This window comes from Sciurus carolinensis, chromosome 5 (genome assembly GCF_902686445.1).
Source record: "Sciurus carolinensis chromosome 5, mSciCar1.2, whole genome shotgun sequence".
NCBI lineage: Eukaryota > Metazoa > Chordata > Mammalia > Rodentia > Sciuridae > Sciurus > Sciurus carolinensis.
In genome coordinates, this window is record NC_062217.1 from 102,033,918 (window position 1) to 102,055,538 (window position 21,621).

The 21,621-nt window shown below is 40.1% G+C and overlaps 1 protein-coding gene across 1 annotated transcript; it reads left to right on the forward strand.

The window, feature by feature from the left end:
• Positions 1-4,579: 4,579 nt before the first annotated feature.
• C5H10orf53 (chromosome 5 C10orf53 homolog) lies at positions 4,580-20,969 on the forward strand. The gene is made up of 3 exons (XM_047552090.1): positions 4,580-4,676; positions 20,033-20,152; positions 20,835-20,969. Exons 1-3 carry the CDS (start codon positions 4,580-4,582, stop codon positions 20,897-20,899), a joined length of 282 nt encoding a protein of 93 aa, XP_047408046.1. The 3' UTR covers positions 20,900-20,969.
• The last annotated feature ends 652 nt before the right edge of the window (positions 20,970-21,621 follow it).

Genomic DNA, 21,621 nt, shown 5'->3' on the forward strand with positions numbered 1-21,621 from the left:
AAAGTAAGACTATAATTCTAAAACACCAAATTGGGTCCAGCACTGTGGTACACACCTGTAATTCCAGTGGCTGAGGCAAGAGGATCACAAGTTCAAAGCTAGGCTCAGCAACTTAGTGAGGACTTAAGCAACTTAGTGAGACCCTGTCTCAAAATAAAAAAATAAAAAAGGGCTGGGAATGCCTTGGCCTATACCCAAAGGACTTAAAATCAGCATACTACAGAGATACAGCCACATTGATGTTCATAGTTGCTCAATTCACCATAGCCAGATTGTGGAACCAACCTAGATGCCCTTCAGTTGATGAATGGATAAAGAAACTGTGGCATATATATACAATGGAATATTACTCCACCATGAAGAATGATAAAATTATGGCATTTGCAGGCAAATGGATGAAATTGGAGAATATCATGCTAAGTGAGATAAGCCAATCTCAAAAAACCAAAGGACGAATGATCTCGCTGATAAGTGGATGATGACATATAATGGGGGGTGGGAGGGGTTAGCGTTAGGCTTAGGCTTAGGCTTAGGCTTAGGGTTAAGGAGGGTGGCAAGAATGGAGGAAGGAAGGACTGTATAGAGGGAAAAGAGGGGTGGGAGGGGTGGGGGGGAGGAAAAAAATAACAATGAATCAAACAACATTACCCTATGTAAATTTATGATTATACAAATGGTATGCCTTTACTCCATGTACAAACAGAGAAACAACATGTATCCAATTTGCTTACAATAAAAACAAACAAACAAACAAAGGGCTGGCGATGTGATTCAGGGGTTAAGCACCCTGGCTATAATCCCCAGTGCAAACAAACAAACAAAAAACAAAACAAAACAAAACAAAACAAAAAAACAGACCAAATTGGCCTGGGTTGGTAAGACCCAAACGACCTCAGCAGAATCAAATACAGAACCACTTTCCAGTCTGCACACACCAAACACACACCAGTAGGAAAACACTATTTTGTAAATGAGTTCACAGTCAGAAAGCAGCAGATAAAGTCAACACAAGAATTGACATCACAGAGACTTCAGATCATAAATATTTAACAGTGGAAAATATTATTAAAGAAATACAAGGAAAATAGAATAAGGAGTTTCGACATACATGTAGGTATTCCAGAAGGTGGGGTTAGAACGAATGAGAAAAAAGTACTAGTCTCAGAAGGTGGACAAGCCTATTCCAGAATTGAAGAAATATACAACTCTAAAACTCACTAGCTAAAGTCAAGATCCTTACTGGAAATTTAAAAATACTTGGAATGGAATGATAAAGATACTTCATATCAAAACCTTTGGATATAGCAAAAGTAATGATGGAAAATTTATTGCTTTCAGTACTTCAGAAAAGAAGAAATACTAAAAATTGTTGAGCTGAATGGAACCTTATAAAGTAAGAAAAAGAACCAAATAAGAAACTCAAAGAAAATAGAACATAGAAGATTAAAGATGAAACAGATATCAATGGAAGAGAAAACTAAGAACAATAGCGTATCTAAACAAAGCAAAAATGGATTGTTTGAAAAGATTAAAAAAATAGATTAGTCTGATAAAACCAATGAATAGGAAGTCCTCAGAAACAGCTCTCTAAATTCATGCAATTCTAGTCACTCAACAAGGAAATTTCTGCTTCTGGTAGTGGTAGACTAGTTGATTCAGACTGTTTCCTACACAAGATATCTGGACAAATCTGGTATACATATTTTTAAATATTTTTTAAAGTGTAAAGATCTCACTGAATCAAGATCAGGGAAAGGGCGAGAATAAGTGAACACAGTACTGGGGCTGTTTCTCTCCCGGGAGAGCCTGGAGGATGAACTGTGGTTTTTCCGTCTTTGCAGAGCAAGGGGTACAAAAACTTGAGCACAGCTGGCCTACGAGGGAACCATGGGAAGTTATCACCCTCATGGTGCTAGGATCCCAAAAGATGAGGATCATCCATAGAAATGAGAATAAAATATAAATAAGCCAACCTCCACATGGACTGCAGCCCAACCTCCGGTCATCTGGATGGCACAGGACTAAAATCTCAAGGGTTAAAACTATATGAAGACAAGCTGGATTCCTGGTGGAACCAGGACCGCAGCAAGTAAAATTAAAAATCTATAGAAGAGGATAATGTCATCCTAGACCTCAAATTGTTTCTCCAAATAATATTCCTAATACAACGTCCAGGACACAATTAAAGTGCCAAGCACTCTAAGAGATCAAGTGAATAGAACCCAGCAGAAATGAACCACAGAAACTGAAACACAAGGTCTCCAGGTAATGGAATTCTCAAACACAAACCTGTAAAATAACTGTGAAGCAGATCAAGACATACCTAGAAAACTTGGCAAGAAACTGAAAACTATACGAAGTGACACAAAAGATTTGAGAAGGAACAAACTAAAATTCTAGAATTGGAAAATAAATAGCCAAGTCGATGGCTTTCACATCAGTGAAGACACAGCTGAAAAAAAAAAATTAGTAAACTGGGTTGTATTTAAAACTGAATAATTGCCCATATATAGTGTACATGCATATACACAATCTAGAAAAAAAGCAGGGAAAGAGGGGGAAGAAAGAGAAAAATACAGAAGAGACATAAAGAATATGGTAAGAAGGACTAACATATATTTAACTAGAGTCCCTGGAGTGCAAAAATGGAACAGAAGCAACATATGAAGAACTAATGGTTCAACCAATCATGGTGACACAAACCTATAATCCCAGTGACTCAGGAGGCTGAGGCAAGAGGATCACAAGTTCAAGACCAACCTAGTGAGGCCCTAAGCAACCTAGTAAGACTCTGTCTCAAAATAAAAAATAAAAAGAGTTGGGGATAGAACTCAGTGCTAAAGCACTCCTGGGTTCAATCACCGATATCAAAGGGAGAAGAAAGAAGTAATGTCTCAAATTTTTCCAAGAACTGATGAAGGACATTAATTTTGTTTCAAGTATCTCCACAAATCCCAAGCAGAGTAAATGAACAGAAATTTACACATAGGCACCTTACAGTGAAACTGTAGAAAGCAAGTGATAAACATGAAAACAGAACAGTAAAAAAAAAAAGAACAATAATGAAATTTCTAAGATTTTTAGCGAAGTTATTACTACAAAGTTAAATTTCTAATAAATAAAATATTATGATGAAATGAGAATTTTACCTCTTAAAAAATGCACAAATCTTAGAGAGAGCCAGACAATATAAATCCCTCTAAGATAGGACAGGAGACCTTATTGAGCCCGCAGGAAGAATAATGATGTCACTACAGTTCTACATTCCTCCAGTTTACTGTTCGACTCTGTTGGTGAATTCAGTTGCTGTCAATCAATGGTGCAAAACAAAATGCTGGGGGAAATTATTTATGGTCCCCCTCAAAAGTCAGAATTCTATTGGCATCATCATCCCTCTATTTACCAATCATGTGTAAACTAACTTTTATCAAAGAAATATGTGTCATAGTAGAACAGATTGTACCCCCAGAGAGAATTAAAACACAGAAACAAGAGCATATGCTGGGAGAAGAATTAATGGTAAAGGGTTTTTAAACCCTTGCACTAAGAGGAGGATAAAAACAACAGCTACCATTGATTTTTAGAAATTAAAGATATATGTTGTAATTGCAAGGGTGTGATTATTAGGTTCGGCTAATTTTTACAATAACAAACCTCAGTGGTTGCAGAATAAATGTTTCCTTCTTGCTCCTGTCACAGACTGATGAAGATTTGTTGGGCCTTATTCAGTGCAGATAATTCAGAGATCCAATTGCTCCCCATGTTTTGGGTCCCTCAATCCTTGGGACCTCCAGGCCCTCCCGGCATCCTCAGAGTCTTGCTGACAGTGAGGAGAGAGACCGCCGGAGTGCAGAAGAGGTTTTAGGGGCCAAGGTTAGAAGTAGTGGATGTCCTTTAGGTCTGCATTCCAACTCGCAGAACCCAGCAAATGAAGAGAAGTTTGCGAACCTATAGTTTTGTCTTCACCAACCAGGCTCCCAATGCTTAGATATGAGAATGGGGAAAATATGAGCTGTAGGCCCACCATTCTGCTCTTCCACTAGAGAAAAGAAACAACTTTCAAACAAGGACAAATCGAATGATTAAAAAAAATATTAAATCAATCCAAAAGCTGGCAAGAAAATAGAGGAAAAGCAAAAATTTTCTAAACCATTCTAAACCAAACCCCTGCTTGGCTTGGGAGGTTGGCTGGCCTCTCTGTCACTTTTCTGAAAATAAAAAAAAAATACAAAATGCAACTTACTTCATAGGGATAATATCATGATTAAATTAGACAAATCTGTAAAGTGATCAGCACGTAGCCTGACACCAGCTTCCTATAACTGGACCGTAAATGTCGGTTATTGTTATTTATCCTTAACACTTGCCTCCAAGGTTGAAACTGCCTTGGTTTGCCAGACCCCAAGGATGGGGAGAGCGAACCACGCCCTGGGCTGGGGAGTGTCTGAGCTCGGACCTAGTCCCGCCCCCTCGAGGCCTCGCCCAGGGCTGGGGGGCGGGGCGGGACAGGGAGGGCGGTTGCCTAGCAACGCATGTTGATCGGTATCCCTGGCTTCAGCCCCAGGCGGCGACAAGCGACATGCCCAAGAACGCGGAGGTCATCTTGCGCTACGGGCCGTACAGCGCCGTGGGGCTGTCAGTGGAGCACCGCACCTTCCGCCTGGAGGGCCTGCAAGGTGGGCCATTCCGCTGCTTGCCTTTCTGTGAGCCTCAGTCTCCGAGCGTCTGTGCAGGCGGTGCCCTCCCTAGATTTCTTTAGATCCCCTTAGACCCTAACCGAGTGCCACCTCCCCCAGGAGATCCTCCCAGAGTCCACACTACCCAGGATGATTAAACATTCTCCTCTTGCTTCCTTTGTTTGGAAGAGTGGAAGCAAACATGAGCAAGAGGCCCACCTTGATAAAATAAAAATAATAATGATGATAATATAAAATTTTTAAAATTTTAAATAACCCCACTTAATGAATCAGGGAACGGAGAATCAGGAATATTAAGTGACTTTCCCAAGTCAAATGGATGGAAAATGGCAGTGCTGAGATTCTGTTCCTTGATCATTTCTGTGCAAACATTTACTGAACGTCTAGTATGTGTGGGACATTCCTCTAGGTACCTAGGACACGCCGTTGAACAATGTATGTCCTCAAAGTGATCTTCTCATTGTTGACTATTAAATGACAGTTGTGTCAAAGCACAGAAAATGGAGAGTATCATGGAAGTCTACCTGTAGTGGGACCTGTGATTGGCCACAATTAGAGAGGAAAGGGTGGAGGAAAGGGCTCATTTGAGGAAATTACATTTGAGTTGAGATTTACAGAATGAGTAGAAGCAGGTGATGATGGTGCATGACTGTAGTCTCAGCAACTCAGGAGACTGAGGCAGGAGGATGGTAAGTTTCAGGCTAGGCAACTTAGTGAGATCTTGTCTCAAAATAAAAAATTTTAAAAAGGAACTGGGAATGTAGCTCAGTAGCAAAGCGCCCCTGCATTCAATTCCCATCCTCCCCTGACCCCCGCAGAAAAAGAATGTGTAGAAACTAACTAGGTAGAGTGTCAAGAACAATCCTGGGGCCTCAGGATATAGCTCAGTGGTGAAGTGCTTGCCTATCATGCATAAGTCCCTGGGTTCAATCATCACCACTGCCAGGGGTAGGGGGAGGCATACCAGGCAGAAGGACTGATAACTGCAAAAACTGGAGGCATGAAAAAATGATGGAATTGTTGAACTGATACAGGAATGAATCTGGATAGATAGGCAGGGTCCAGATCCTCCAGGGTCACATAAAAACTTTAGGCAGGGAGATGAAACCATAGCTGGTCTGAGAACTGTTTAGAAGGGTCAAAATAGAGGGATCAAATGTGGAAGAAAAGACAAGTTGAGTGGTCCAGGGTTGAGATAAGAGTAGCATGGACCACGACAGCCACAAAGGGTCCAAGTAAAAGCAGTGCTACTGCCTGAGAGGGTGGATGTGTTAGGCAAGGGTAAAGAGGATGCCAACTGTATCCAGTTAGTGTCTAGCTTGAGAAGGTGCTGATGAATGGAGGTGTTATTCACTAAAATTGAAAACACCAAAGACGTTCGGAGGAACATTTTGGACATATTAAATTTTATGTGCTTTCAGCTTCCTAGATGGAAGTACTCAGTCAGATCTACAGTTCTGGAGTTCAGAGAAAAAGTCCAAGCTGGAGATAGAAAGGGATGAGTCTGTGATTTGGAGAAAATATTCAGAATGAAAGGGAACCCAGGACTGAGCCTTGACCCAAAGTAAGGATCTTCCAGGCAAGATGTTGTAGGAGTCCAGAGGACATAAAAAATCAGTCTTGGTCCAACAATCAGGGAAGACTTCCTGGAAGAGATGGCTTTTATTCAAATTTGATAGACAAGTAGGATTTCAATTGACAGAGAAAGTTACTTGCTCTGAGGAAACAATTGACTGAGACATTTCTGTTGTAAATAGCTAATGTGCATATTAGTCTCTTTGGGTTGCTATAACAAAATGCCACATACTTGTGGTTCAACAACAAAAGTCTTATTTTCTCAGTCTGGAGGCTAAAACTCCCAGGTAGGTTGGTTTCTGGTGAGGGGTCCCTTTCTGGTTTGATGACAGCCACCTTCTCTCTTGCCCTCCCATGGTGGGGAGACTGGTGTTTCTTTTTATAAAGACTCTAATTCTATCAAATTAGGGTTCTTTTAACCTTGGTAACCTCCTAAAGGTACTATCTCTAAATACAGTCATAGGGAAGTTGGGGCTTCAACACACAAATTAGGGGGGAATACAATTCAGTCCACAGCACTGTTATATGGTAATGCTTACAATGTTTTGTAGTCTTGGCTGAGGATACAACCTATATAATTGATTTCTCTTCCTGCCCCTCTTCCTGCTCTCCTACCCACCCCTCACCTCAAAACCACCTCTACCTTAAGTCCACTAAATGATAAGACTGAGCAGCTACAGTGCTTCTCCAAAAATAGCAAGGATCTTAGACTGCTGAAAAAGAATTCAAGAGATCTCTGCCTCTTTTTACATTCTCATTGTGTCTGCAGACTCTTGACTTCTGCAGAACTGTTTCCTCTTTGTCCCAATCCTGGGTATGCAACTCGCCCTCTGTATCCCATCTGCACATTTGCTGACAGTTCAGCTATTTCTTTTCTTTCCTAATGTTTTATTGTGGTAAAATATATATAACAAAATTTGCCATTTTAACCATTGTAAATTTCAACTCAGTGACACTAATTCCATTCACAGTGTTAATAGAGCCGTCACTTAGTTGTTTCCAAAAATTTTCAATAATCCAAAGAGAAACTTTGTACCCAGTAAGGAGTAACTCTCTCCCATTACCAGTCTCTGAAACACTCTATTTTCTGTATTTATGCATTTGCCCATTCTAGATATTTAATATAAGTAAAATCACATAATATGTGCTGTTTTGTGTCTGGGTTACTTTAACTTAGCTTTCATGTTGTAGCATGTATTAATATTTCATTTTTATGACTCAATAATATTCCATGTTATGTATATACCAGATTTTCCTCATTCTCATATATTAATGGACACTTGGGCCATTTCCACCTTTTATGTATTGCCAACAGAGCTGCTATTAACCTTGTAAAGAGTCTGGTTGAGTCCCTTTGTTCAAAGGAGAACTGCTGAGTCACATGGTAACTCTACATTTAACTTTTTGAAGAACTTTCAAACTGTTTTCCAAAGCAGCTATATCATTTTACACTCCTACCAGCAATGCATGAGGATTCCAGTTTCTCTACATTCTCCCCCAACACTTGTTATTTGTTTTTCTTTGTTTGTTTGTTTGTTTTTATTATGGCCAATCTTAATAGGTGTGAATTAGTTTCTTATGGTTTCAACTTCTGTTTCCCTGATAACTAATGATGTTGGGCCTCTTTCATGTACTTATTGGCCATTTATGTGCATCTTTTGTTCATTTTTAAATTGGGCTACTTTTCTTTTGTTGTTGAATTGGAAGAGCTCTTTATATATTTTGGATACTAGATCCTTATCAAACCTATGATTTACAAAAATTCTTTTTCAAATTTTACTCATAGTTATGGTTTATTACAATGCAAAGATACAGATTAAAATTAGCCAAGGGAAGAGATACACAGGGCAAAGTTAAGGAGACTTCCAAGCGTGAGGTTCCAGTTCATTTTTCTTGGCAACAATGTGTGACAATACACACAGAATATTGCCAACAAGGAAGTTTGCCTGAGCAAAGTCCAGAGATTTTTGGGGGGCTCAGTGACCTGGAGATGGTTGACCACTGAAAACGGTTGATCTTTTTTTTTTTTTTTCTGTACTGAGGATTGAACCCAAGGGTACTTAACCACTGAGCCACATCCCCAACCCTTTTTATTTTTCATTCTGAGACAGGGTCTTGCTGAGTTGCTGAGGCTGAACCCAGTGCCTCACACATGCTAGGTAAGCGCCCTACCACTGAGTCACAAACCCAGCCCTTGATAATGTTTCTGATGCACAAAATTTTTAGCTTTAATTTCTCTTGTTGCCTGTGCTCTGGTGTTTATTATACCATTGCCAAATCTAAGTTCATGCAGATTTCCTCTATGTCTTAGTCTAAGAGTTTTTAAATTTCCAAAATATAGATCTTTGATCCATTTTGAGTTAATTTTTTTGTTTGTTTGTTTGTTTTTGGATTGAACCCAAAAGGGGCTTAACCACTGAGCCACACCCACAGTCCTTTTAAATATTTTATTTAGAGTCAGGGTCTTACTGAGTTGCTATGTACCCCGATAATCTGCTGAGGCTGGCTTTGAACTCAAGAGTCTCCTGCCTCTGCCTCCCAAGTTGCTGGGATTACAGGCATGTGCCACCACGCCCAGCTTGAGTTAATTTTTGTATATGGTATAATATAATGATCTACTTCATTCAAAGGTACTCATGTGGGTATCCAATTTTACCAACACCATTTGCTAAAGAGACTATTTACATATTGTGCAGTCTTGGCACCCTTTTCAAAAATTAATTGTCCAATCATCAACCTCAGTCAATGTGAAGGTTTATGTCTCAGCTCTCAATTCTCTTCCACTGTTTTAAAACATACAGACTGCTTTGATTACTATAGTTTTGTAGTAATTTTGAAATCAAGAAATAATGACTTATCGTTTCATTATGGCTATTCCAGGTACTTTGACATTCTCTATAAATTTTCCATTTCTGCAAAAAACATCATGGGATTTTGATGAGGGTGTCATTGAATCTTAACAATACTGTCTTTTAATCCCTAAACACAGGATGTATTTCTATCTGTTTAGGTCTTCTTTAACTTTCTTTAGCAATTGTTATAATTTTCAGTGTACAAGATGTGCCCCCTTTTGCTCAAATCTATTCCTAAGTGTTTTGTTCTTTAGGATGGTATCTTAAATGGAATTATTTTCTTAATTTCCTTTTCAGTTGTTCATTGCTAGTGCATAGAATAAAATTGCTTTTGTTATTTTGTATCCTTCAACTTTGCCAATTTCATTTATTAACAGTAAGTTGATGTGTTTAAAGAGTTTAATTTACTTATATTTAAAGTAATTATTAATAAGGAAGGATTACTTTTGCCAGTTAGCTATTTTCTGTATGTTTTACATGAATATGCTTTAAGGAACATGTTTTTGTTCCTTATTCCATTATTATTTTTCTATGTTGATTTTTGTAGAGTACCACTCTGATCCTCCTCTTCTGTTGTCCCCATCCGCCTGCCGCCAGCTCGAGGGGCCTGGGATTTGAACCATGGTCCTTGTGCATGCTAGGCGAGTGCTCTCTAAAAGAAGCTATTTCTTCACTCCTGATCCCCCTCTTCTTTACTTTTCTGTGTATGTTTTAGCATTTTCTTTTTGTAGTGACTAACTTGGGCATTACAGTTAATATCCTAAACTTTTAAAGGCTGTGTTTAAATAATACCAATTGAGTTTTAATTAGTATACAAATAATTTGCTCCAATACATCTTTGTCCCCTCCCCATGTTCAGTCTCAGTCTCTCTCTCTCTCTCTCTCTCTCTCTCTCTCTCTCTGTGTGTGTGTGTGTGTGTGTGTGTGTGTGTGTGTGTTACTGGGAATTGAACCCAGGGGCTCTTTACCATGAAGCTATATACCCGGAATTTTTTTTTTTTTTTTTTGAGACAGGGTCTCACTAAGTTGCTGAGGCTGGCCTCAAACTTGCCATCCCCCTGCCCCAACCTCCCACGACTCTGGGCTTATAGGTATGTGCTACCATGGTTGGCATCCCCCTTCCTTTACATTGTTATTGTCACAGATTCTATTTTTATATTATGTACCCATTCACACAGATTTATAATTACTCTGTTATTCATTTGCCTTTTAAATCATATAGCAAAAACAAGGAGATACTATGAACGAAAAGTGAAGTGATGCTTGCTCTTCTATGTACCTATATCGCTGCCTTTGCTAGTCCTCTCTGTTTCTTCCTTTGGCTTCATGTTACTTTCCAGTGTCCTTTCATTCATCCTGAAGGGCTTCCTTTAGCATTTTTTGTAGCACAGGTCTACTGATGGAAAACACCATTAACTTTTATATCTTGGGTAACATCTTGGTTTCTCATTCATTTTCCCCATTTTTTGGTTCATTATAGTTGTACATACTGAAGGGATTGGTTGTTACATGTTCCTACATGCACACAATACACAATATAACAATATAATTTGGCCAGTATCACTCCCCAGTACTTTCCCCCTTCTTATTCATTCTTGCAGGATAGTTTTGTCAGATATAGAATTCTTGGTTGACAGTTGTGATACTTCATTTTCAATTTGGGCTATGGTACCCAATTGTTTAGTCAAACCATAGTCTACATGTTGCTGTCAAGGTATTTTTTTAGATGTGATTATTATGTATAATCATTAGACTTTAAGCAGATTATCCTTCATAATGTGGGTGGGCTTCTTCCAATAAGTTGAGGACCTTAAGAGAACAAAGACTGAGGTTACCCGAAGAAGAACAAGTTTTCCTCAAAGACAGCAACACAGAAACCATGCCTATGTCTCCAGCCTGGCCTCTGAACAAAATTCCTTAAAACTCCTCTTGATAAATAGATAGTCTCCAATCTGTAATGATTTGGCTTACAACTTTATGACTTGGAAATAATATGAAAGCAACATGCATTCTGTAGAAACTATGTGTCAGATTTTGAACTTTGATCTTTTTTATTATTAAAATCTTTTTATTTTTACAGACTACATTTTGATTCATTGTACACAAATGGGGTACAACTTTTCATTTCTATGGTTGTACACAATGTAGATTCACACCATTCATGTAATCATACATATGCATAGGGTAATACTGTCTATTTCATTCTACTATCTTTCTGTCCTCCACCCCTTCCACCCCATTTTCCTCTACACCTTCCAAAGTTTCTTCATTTCTTTTATTCTTTTTTTCTTCCTGGGCTAGTGATTGGCAGTATGATACTCCTTTGCAATGCTAAGTAGCAGCTAGTGACAGCTCCCAGTCAGCCACATGACCATGAGGGGAAACCCGGTACTTTATAGTGCACTGTCTTGCTGAACTATAATGTTCAGAAGGTTGGGTATATTAAATGCTTTGTGACTTAAATACTTTCACTTTATGATGAGTTTATTAGGATGTAGCCCCATAATAAGTGTCGTGTTGATTCTATTCCCCTGGAGAACTCTGACCAATGCACTAGGTTTATTTTTCCTTTTGGAACTTTAAATGTATCATCCTGTGAGCATCTTGCCTCCCTGACTTCTGAGGAGCAATCGACTGTTAATCTTACTGAGGACAGCTTGTACATGATGAGTTGCTTCTCTCTCACTGCTTGTCTTGTCTTTTGGCAGTTTGACTGTGTTATGTCTTAGTGTGGATCTCTTTAGTTTATCCTACTTGAAGTTAGTCAAGCTTCTCAGATATGTATTTTCATGACTTCCATGAAAACTTTCCATTGGAAAAGTTTCCATTGGAAACTTTTCAGTCATTATTTATTCAAATATTCTTTCTGCCCCTTTCTCTTTCTCCTTGCTTTCTGAGACTTCCATTCTCTATATGTTGTTATACTTGAAGGTGTCCCACAGTTTTCCAAGACTATTTATTTTTTCTTTGTTCTTTTTTTTCTTTTCTGCCCCTCACTTATCCTATCTTCATATTTTCTGATTCTTTCTTCTACTTACTCAAATCTGTTGTCAAAACTGTCTAGTGAATTTTTCATTTCAGTAACTGTACTTTTGAACTCCAGAAAGAACTCTGTTTGGTTTTTTTTTAAGAATTTTCATCTCTTTATTAATATTCTTATTTGTTCATACATCATTTTCCTTGTTTCTTTTAATTTTTGTTTACAGTTTCCTTTGGTTCCTTGAGAATATTAAGATAATTGATTTAAAGTATGTTCGAGGCCTATTATTTCTCAGGGACAGTTTCTGTCTATCATTTTGTTTTGCTTCCTACTTCTGTGTATGCTTTGTTATTGCTATTGCTTTTGTTGAAAATTAGACATCCAAAAATTATAATATGTTGTGGTACAGTGCTTGCCCAACATACACAGGCCCAGATTCATCCTCAGCAACACACACACACACACACACACACACACACACATACACAAAAGAGCAAATATTTTATTTTATTCCCCCTGGAAATGAGATTTTCCTCTTTCCCCAGAGCTTGCTCTTCCTAATTTTTGAAGGCTTGGCCTATATTTAGTCCATATTTTGACTAAGATTTCCTTGAATGCCAGGAGCTTTAAAATGAAACAAAAACTCTTGCTTTCCTTGTGTAGTTGCTCTGTCAGGACACTATCACTTCTCCAGGCTGCCAACAATTCTGCCTTAGCCTTTAGTACCTACTTTCACTGAGTCTGTAGATCAGTGGTGAAAGCTGGGATCTTTGGTCTTTTCTGAGCATGCGTCCTATTTTGGGCATGCACTCCACTTTCTAAATTTTCCAGTATACACGAATGCTTTCGAAAGCCCCAATTTCCCAAAGAAACTCTCTCTCTCTCTCTCTCTCTCTGTGACTTTTCCTCTTGGACTTTATGACCTGTATTGTATGTCTCCATTATAATCTTTTGCCTAGGCAACTGTGTTTTTCATTTGCCTCACAATGATTTGAACCCTGACCATGGCTTTTCTACCCTGTGTGAATTCCAAATTAGGCAAAGACAAGTGCCTTGTGTCAGTCCTTCAGAAAGCCCCCAAATGGGTTAGAACACACAAAGACAAGAATCTGTCAATAAGATCTGCTCTGCTGTCTCTGGAATTAAGGATGAGGGCCCTACTGGGAACATGGGCTACGGTCTTTAAGATGACACCAAGTCAGGGAGGAAGTGGGCAAGGGCAAGTAAAAATGCCACAAAGCTTGCCTACTGTTTTCAGGTTGCATTATTCTTGATTAATGCTCACTTTATTGCTATAGATCTTTGACTGTTTTCTAGAATCATGACAAAGTTGGTTCTCACAGTTTCAGGGGTAGGAGGAAGGGTTATTTGTTTATTTTTACGTTTCTGCAGAGGTTGTGGGAGTTTGGGGCTGTCTACCCTGCCATTTGCTGATGTCTGCAGACACTTTTAATTGTGTTTCTTACTGCTTCCATAATTGGCATAATCATACAAATTCAATTAGATCATTTACATGCCAAAAATCATTAAAGTAGAAAACATAAATGAACATTTTGTTATAATATAGTATTGAAGTATTGAAGGGAAAACCCCTCTTCTAGTTTGTCCAAAAGTCCTGTCAGTGTTGCCTGTCACCTCTCCCTGGTCAGTTATCTCCCACCTGTACCCTTGGGCCTGTTGGAAGGGAGACAGTATAAGCAGAGGCAAAGCCCAGAGGCTCTGAAGTCCAATCAATCTAGTTTTGAATTCGTTCCCATCAAATGCTTAGCTTTGTGGGCAAAGCCAAAGTCTTTTAGCCTTCATGAGTCTCAGTTTACTGATTGGTGAAGAGGAATGTGAATCCCCACCTCCCAAATGTGAAATTGTGCTAAGAAATGTGTGTAATGGACTGCAAATAGTAAGGGCTCAACAAGGGTCATTTCTTATTATGAGGGAGTCAATTTGGGGAAAGGGAAGAGGGGACAGCTTGGGTTATGTTTAGGGAACAGCAAGTAGTTGGGTCTGATGAAGGATGGCATCCAGTAAGAGTCCAACCTGTTTTGCCCATACCCTTGGAGACCCAGCAAAGGTTCTTGAACTGAAGGATGGGGATGTCCTTTAAGAGGCCAATTCTGAAGGGGGAGATTTGGGTAAGGGACGTGGGAGAAAATGAATTATTAAAAAATATTAAGGGCTAAGGATGTATCTCAGTGGTAGACCAGTTGCCTAGCATGTATGAGGCTCTGAGTTTGCTTCCTGCTTCATTCCCAGCAGGAAGGAAAGAAGGGAGGGACAGAGGGAAAGATTAAGCTTCAGTTAGAAATCATGTTCTGGAATTCAGAAGAAAAATGAAGGCAGAAGACTTGAGTTAAGAGAAACTGACTTTAAATGACATCTACAGGCTGATGGCTCCCCAATTTATATCTTTAATCAAGAGCTCTCATTTGCCAGAATGTTGAGAAGTCACCTCAGACTCTGTATGTCCAAGGCTCCCAAACTGGACCCCTAATACTCATCTCACCCCCGCAACTCCTGGGTGCTTCCCCATCTTGTTCATGACAGTTGCACTCATTCTGTTTCTTAGGCCAAAAGCCTTGCAGCCATGTTTCTCTCCTCCTTCCCACACATTCCCTGCTGAGTGAGTCAGCCCTCCTGGCAGCTCTATCCCAAGGCAGGTCCACAACCAGCCCTTCTTGCCCCTTCTTACTTCCACCTTTTGTTCAGCTGCCAGCGTCTCCTGCCTGGATTACTGCTCTGGCCTCCTGACTGAGCTCCTGTGACCATGCTTGTCTCCTCACAGTCTGTTCTCAGTATTAAAGCCAGGTGACACTGTTAAACCTGAGTCAGAGCATGACATTTGCCTCTAAGAACATCCAGTGGCTCCCAACTCGCTCAGGGTAGAAGCCAAGAACTTGCAATGGCTGCCAGGCTCCTCCTGGCCTTCCTGCCCTGCTCCCTCTCCTCTCACTACTTGTCTCCTCTCACTACCTGTCTCTCCAGCCACACCCAGCTCCTTGAGGACCCCGAATACTCCTTGCAGACTTCTACCCAAGTCTTGGCAATTACTCCAGCGGGAAAGCTCTTTCCAAAACCATCTTCACTTTTCATGTTCTCCGGTTTTGGAGCTTCTTCAAAAGTCACCTTCATGGGCAGGCCTTCTTTGGGGATCCCTACATAAAATCTCAATTCTTCCTTCTACTTCTCTTCCCTCCTTCCTTATTTCTGCTAATTACTTTCTGAAACCACATATATTTCACCTATTTACCTTATTATACTTCTTGCGCACTTGGACGCGTGCTTCAGGAGAGCAGGGATTCTTGTCTGTTCTGTTCTCTTTTGGGTCCCAATGGCTACAACTGTGCCAGGCAGATCATAAGGAGCAATAAAGATTAGTTAAGTAAATCAACCTGCATGGGGCCAAATGCTAGACTCTCATGAGGTGAAGGGGAATGAAGCAATGAATGGCAGAACCAGGCAGACAGCAGGATGTTGGAGGAAGTCCCTCTGAGGGACAGTGTTAATAGAAGGAATGGTCACTGGAGGTGGAAGGAAGCAGGTGAGACAGGAATTTCAAGAAGAGAGAGGCCAATGAACACCAAACTGTTGAGCAGAAGTTATCTTGAGAGCTAGATGAACTTATGGCTGAGAAAAGGACTTAGAAAATGAGTGTTTTCATACTCTCTCAGTGGGAAGGAAAATTGGACAGAGGCCTTGGAGGTAAGCTCGGCAGTGTCTATTAAAATGTAATCCATACTGTAGAATCCAGCTGTTCCATTTCTAACTATCTTCTTGTTTTAAAACATTGCACATAAACAAGGAGGCATGCCCATGAATGTTTTCTGCAGCGTTTTTAGAGATAGTGAAAACTGAAAGAAAAAAAAAAAAATCAGAAACTGGAATGGCTAAATAATTTGCAGCACATCTATCATGTGAAATACAATGCAGCAGTGAAAAATAATGCAACAGACCTGTGTATATTGACAGTGTTAAGGTCATAAAGCATATTCTTAAATTCCATGTATACCACCACCACCCCAATTCCATTGAAAAAGACCAAGAGAGGGGAATGGGGCAGAATTATGGGTAATTTTAAAATTTTTATCCATTTCTATAATTTTTAAGCTTTAAAAAAATCATGAATCTGCATCACTTTTATAATCCAACAACATTTTAGAGGTTAAAAACAATTTCTTTCCCCAGCACAAGTATTTTTCAGAAAAACAAGAAAGGAGAATGGTCAGAGAAGAGTAGAGGAGAACTGGGTGAGCCACTGAATGTGTGTATGGTTTCTTAACCCCTAGGGACATTCTGCAGAAGGTAAAAGAGTCAGTGGAGCTAAGGCAAAGACTCAGACCACAGGCAAGACTGCTCCTCCCCCATTAGTGGAAGGGAAGGAGAATTTTGAGATCCAGGGGAGCATTTTTATGTTGAAGAAGACTCGAGGTTTTCAAGGTGTCAGTAGGTGGTTGATTTATAAAGTGAGCTCTGTATATCCATGCATGAAAACTCACCTAACACTGGCTGCTAACAAGTCACCACAGGTGATAAGAGCCAGGGTGTTAATAGCAGCAAAGCAGGGGGCATATGCTCTCCCCTCTCATCTCCTGACCCACCCCACACCCCCATCACCACTTTAGGCCAAAAGCTAACATCACAGCAAGCAAATCTATTTGCAAGCCCTCCTCTATAAAATCTGCATCTGAATTCTCTGTATTACTTAAAAGACTCATAACCCTTTATCATTTCCTGAAGCCCTGCTGCTTTGGAAATATGCCCAATCTTTTCTGAACTTACCGTGCCTTAAACAATCTGAAAAGGTTTGTTCTTTCTTTATTATCCATGAACTATAAGAGCTCAGCAAAAATGTCTACTTTAGCCTCAATACTGATGTTTAACAATGAGTTTTAAATAATTGTGCTGGCCAGGGTTGCTCCTTGCCTGCTGTACTTAAGTCAGCCAAATGACCCACTCAAAACAATTGGAAGGAATTGAAACTGATCCTTAAAATTAGAACCACCCTTATTTAGCTAAGCCACCTCAAACGCTCTTGTTGCTAGCTATGCATTAGCTGCATTCTTTAATGGTCTTCGGCGTTGTATCTGTGCTGAGGAAAGGACACCTGTCAGTATGCCTTGACTTCCTACCCGGCAGCATTTAAATCATCCACTGATGGTGCAAGAGGATGGAGTCCTTTCCTGTGTCCCTTCATTTCATTCAGATCCCTCTTGAAGAATGAGGTGCCACTTCAAAGAGGTGGGCAGTCTGCAGGTGGCCTTACAGCTTCTAGTTGATTTATGCTGGAGTTTAGCCACTGCCTTTGCACAGACTTTGTTTCAGGAAGTATGTTTATCTGACCTTTCTTTGAATAGACAACTGCACAGCAGCTCAGGAAAAAAAATGGGTCCTCCATGTAGAGCGGTGGCATTTGGATGAGCTGCTGGAATTCTGGGGATTCTTTTACTTTGATCCCTTAAGCCTACCCTGGCCACCCTACTGCTGGGCACATCAGATCCTGGACTGATGGGAAGGAGACAAGTGTCCTGAGACTGAGTGTATGATGTAGATCCTGCAGCAGGTATCACTCTAACACAAATCAGACTTAGCTCACTCCATCCACAAGAATTGGTGGTGGTGCCCAGCATTGTTCTGTCTGTTTACTCAGGGAGGCTGTGCTAACACCAGGCACCTGGAGGGGGGCAGGGAAGGGATTGTGCTCAGTGAGGGAGACACTTGCCCTTAAAAACCAGGAGAACTTTTCCTGGCAGATTCCATGGAAGCAGGGTGAGAAGAGATGCTCTCCTAAGAGGATTCTTCCTAATGGGTTTCATTTGCTCACAGTTGAGGTGGACCCCCATTAGTCAGGACCATTCCCCAACTGCATATGGTGGGCTATTTGGTGAATCAAATCCTGTTTCTTTGCTACACTGTACCGTGTAAGAGTGACACTGTCCCCATAAAACAAACTCCAAACCCAGATGCAAACTGAGGTTTGTCAGCTGACCCTGCAGGGAAGGGAATATGGGCAGGTTGCAGGTTGCTCATCCCCCAAGTTCCTTCACCAGCATTCTCTGGGAACTCTTCCAACCTTGGACAGTTGACCTTGGGTGTTACCAGCAGAGTGGCCGCACCTTTATCCCAAAACAGAGAGAGCAGTTTTGCTCCTGAAGCCTTCCTGTCAAATTGAAGTCCATTTTCCAGCAGTGTCTTCAGACAATGCAAAGCCAACAAACATGGAGGCCACACTGTACCTGCCACTGGCAGATGCTCCCTCCTCAAGGGGTGCTGCTGGGGAACTGCAAGCCCAAAAACCTGTGCCCTGGACTGCCTTCATGTCTTCCTAGATAATCAACTACTATTCCTCACCAGTGGAACTGCTTCACTTAAACAAGTCATTGGGCCAAGCTGAGTGCCTTCTTCAAAGATGTTTAAGAACAAGACACTTAAACAGGATACAATAACATAAATATGCCAAAGAAAATGACCTAGCATTCTGTAGAGAGAGGCATTAGCTGACGCGGGTCCATTAGGGTCGCCATCGGGTGCCCGAGCAGTGTTATCTTGTTAATAGAGATTCTCACTGAGTCTTTCTGAAGTTTCTTTCCACAAGTGAAATTAAAATCACGCAATTAAAATGCTCACAGTTGGGGCTGGATGTTCTTGAACTGATTGAAAGATGAAGAAGTGGACACGCCAACATTTTGAAACAGCAATTGTCTCTGTAATTAAATGCAATTAACTGACATAAATGTCTGCTTTTCTCCTCCAAAGACTGATTGAAATGCTAAGATTTTAAAAACATGTCCCCATCTGATTTCTCTTTCCATCCCAACTCACCGCAGAGAGATAACCATTGTGTGTTTTTATTATTTCTTACATATTTAAATTTATATTGGACATATTTATTGCCTGATTTTTTTGTTTATATCACAAGTATTATTCTTGCTATTTAAAAAGTTCACAAAGGATGAATGGATAAAGAAAAAGTAGTAGACATACACAATGGAGTTTTACTCAGTCATAAGAAAAATGAAATTTTGGCATTTGCAGGAAAATAGATGGAACTAGAGACCATCATATTAAGAAAAAGAAGGGCTATATGTTTCCTCTCATATACGGAAGCTAGAGAGGAAAAAGGAAAACAGGTGGGGATGTATCTCCTAAAAATCAAAGGGAGGTCAGTAGAGGAAAGGCAAGTGAGAGGTAAGGAGGGAGGGGGGAAGTGCTGGGAAGTGATATTGTTATATTGTGTGCATGTACAGATAATGTACAGATAATGTAACAACAAATTCCATCATTATGCACAACTCTAATGCACCAATTAAAAATGTGAAAAAAGAAGTTCACAAACATTTTAAATAGCCAAATAAAATCTCATCATACGAGTATATCACAGTTTACCTGACCACTCTCTTATTCATAGAATTTTGCTATTATAGTAATATGGAAAGAACATCTTGTTGCCAAAATCTGCCAAATTTCAAATTTTTTTTTTTCCTTTATAGAGCTTTCTTTTAAGTGCAATTTCCTGGGCCAAAGACTAGAATTTCTTCTCAAGGCTTTTGGTTTATACTGTCAATTTCCATCCAGAAAGGCTACTATTTTATATTTCTTCAATAGGAAAAGAAGCTGCCTAATTCCATGTCCCCCTTCAACACTGAGCATCATCTCTATGAGATTAAACCTGTGGAAAGGCCAGTAGCCCTTTCCTAGAGAAAGGTTACTGCCCAACAGACCCTTTGGGTCTGGAGTAATTTGCAACAAAGATCTGAAATTTTCATATCTCACTGTGTTCCTTGCCAAGGTGAGTACAAGTGAGGTCAGCCCAGGTACATACCCACTGTTTGGTTAACTCACAGCCCACAAGCGGGCAGACAAACTGTTGTCATCCATGAGGACAACATATATCAGGTTAGTCTGGAGTCTGTCCCACCTTGCTCTCCATTTTCCAGCCGTGTTGACCAAAGATGGACATACTGTCTTCCTAGAGAAGATAGAAGACTGGAATGTGATAGAACTCATGGTGAATGAAGAAATTGTCTTCCACTGCAACATTAAGGACTTGGAGTTTGGTAAGCCCTCGAACAAGGTTTCCTACCAGCCCTTTGCCTCCCGTAAGAAGACCCTCAATTTCTAGTTGAAATGGTCAATGAGTCATGCCTGTACTCAAATTGAGGTTCTTTCTGAGTTTTTAATTCAAACTAAGAGCCCAGTACCCTGTAGGATATGGAGGAGAGCATCCCAATCACACACAGTGAAGTGCTTGTGACTGAGCTTCTTTCCAGAACACTGGAAACAGAAATAAAAAATAAATAAATAAATAAAAAAGAACTTAAACCCTGAGCTTTCAAATATATGATGGAATTTAAAGATAATAGCTTTTTCTGATGTTTAATAATGTGTGTTTTATTATTATTTGCTTTTAAAGTGATTTCTGTTCCATTTGTTTGTTCTATCTAAACTTGCTAAGACAATTAAAGTAGATATGCTTGTAGTATATGGCATTATCAGCAACATTCTAGGAATTTCTTTGCCCTGGAGGGCTTCTGGTCTGGAAGGCTGGCACTGTGTGAGTGTCCCTGAGCTCAGAAGTAAAAGTTTTTACAATCCACTAACTCTTTTAAAGCCTAGTTAACATTTTAAATGCCCAGGGCCTTTGCAAATGCACTCCTGTTGGAAGCCATAGGTATATTTAATGTAATATCAAATTGGATGTATTAGGTGGCCAAAAGAAAGTGATCTCTCTTTCTCTAGGAGGTGATGGTAAGCTAGATCCACTGTGTGAAGAGGCCAGGATAGCGGTACTAAATGCGGACTGATCCTTCGTGGAACAGACAATGTCAGCTGACTCAGGTCTTTCTGTGATGCCAGCAAAGTGGCCTTCCAGCACGTGGCCATTGGGCTCTACCAGTCAGAACAAGGTGATGCTGATCTGTCCTTCAGTTTATGCAGCCTTGGGTTTTCCCTGTGGTTGCACAGGGACCACAAAAATAATAAAACCACATCATTTACGGCTTCTCTCAATCTTGACCCATAGGGATAGCCCTCCAATATCAGGTACACACTGAGCCGAAGGAAATAATAAATGCAATCTAATAACAAAGCACCATCCTTTACTAATAACACATCGTTGCCAGAAGCATTTGAGATTCCATTCTATAGTAAGTGAAGATCTGGGAACAGGTGAAATTAAAGAGTGGGTGGAGATGGGGCTGGATTGGGGGTGGGGGTAGGAATTGAGGTCTTTGGAAATCTGAACCAAAAGTCAATGTTAGTACAGTATTTGGAAACCTAGTTATTCCTATAGATTAATTTCCTGTTCCCAGTGGAATAAATATTTTAAATTACTAATATAAAATTAACTGAAATCAAATGTTTAATTATCCCTCTTTCAAATAAGAAAATTATCTGCCTTCTCTTACATTAGCCAGTCCAACAGGCTGCTCTAAACAGTAAAGAGTCCTGAGCAGAAACAGGAAGCGGTAGCCCACCCCTTTGGAGGAGAACAGAGCCCTGTATAAAGAGGGTTTTAGCTATGGTC

Bases quoted from the DNA above. Each gene is read 5' to 3' on its own strand.
- C5H10orf53 (XM_047552090.1), top strand. From the start codon at position 4,580: ATGCCCAAGAACGCGGAGGTCATCTTGCGCTACGGGCCGTACAGCGCC. The intron at 4,677-20,032 runs GTGGGCCATTCC...TCCATTTTCCAG, and splicing joins CCGCCTGGAGGGCCTGCAAG to CCGTGTTGACCAAAGATGGA. The intron at 20,153-20,834 runs GTAAGCCCTCGA...CTCTTTCTCTAG, and splicing joins CATTAAGGACTTGGAGTTTG to GAGGTGATGGTAAGCTAGAT.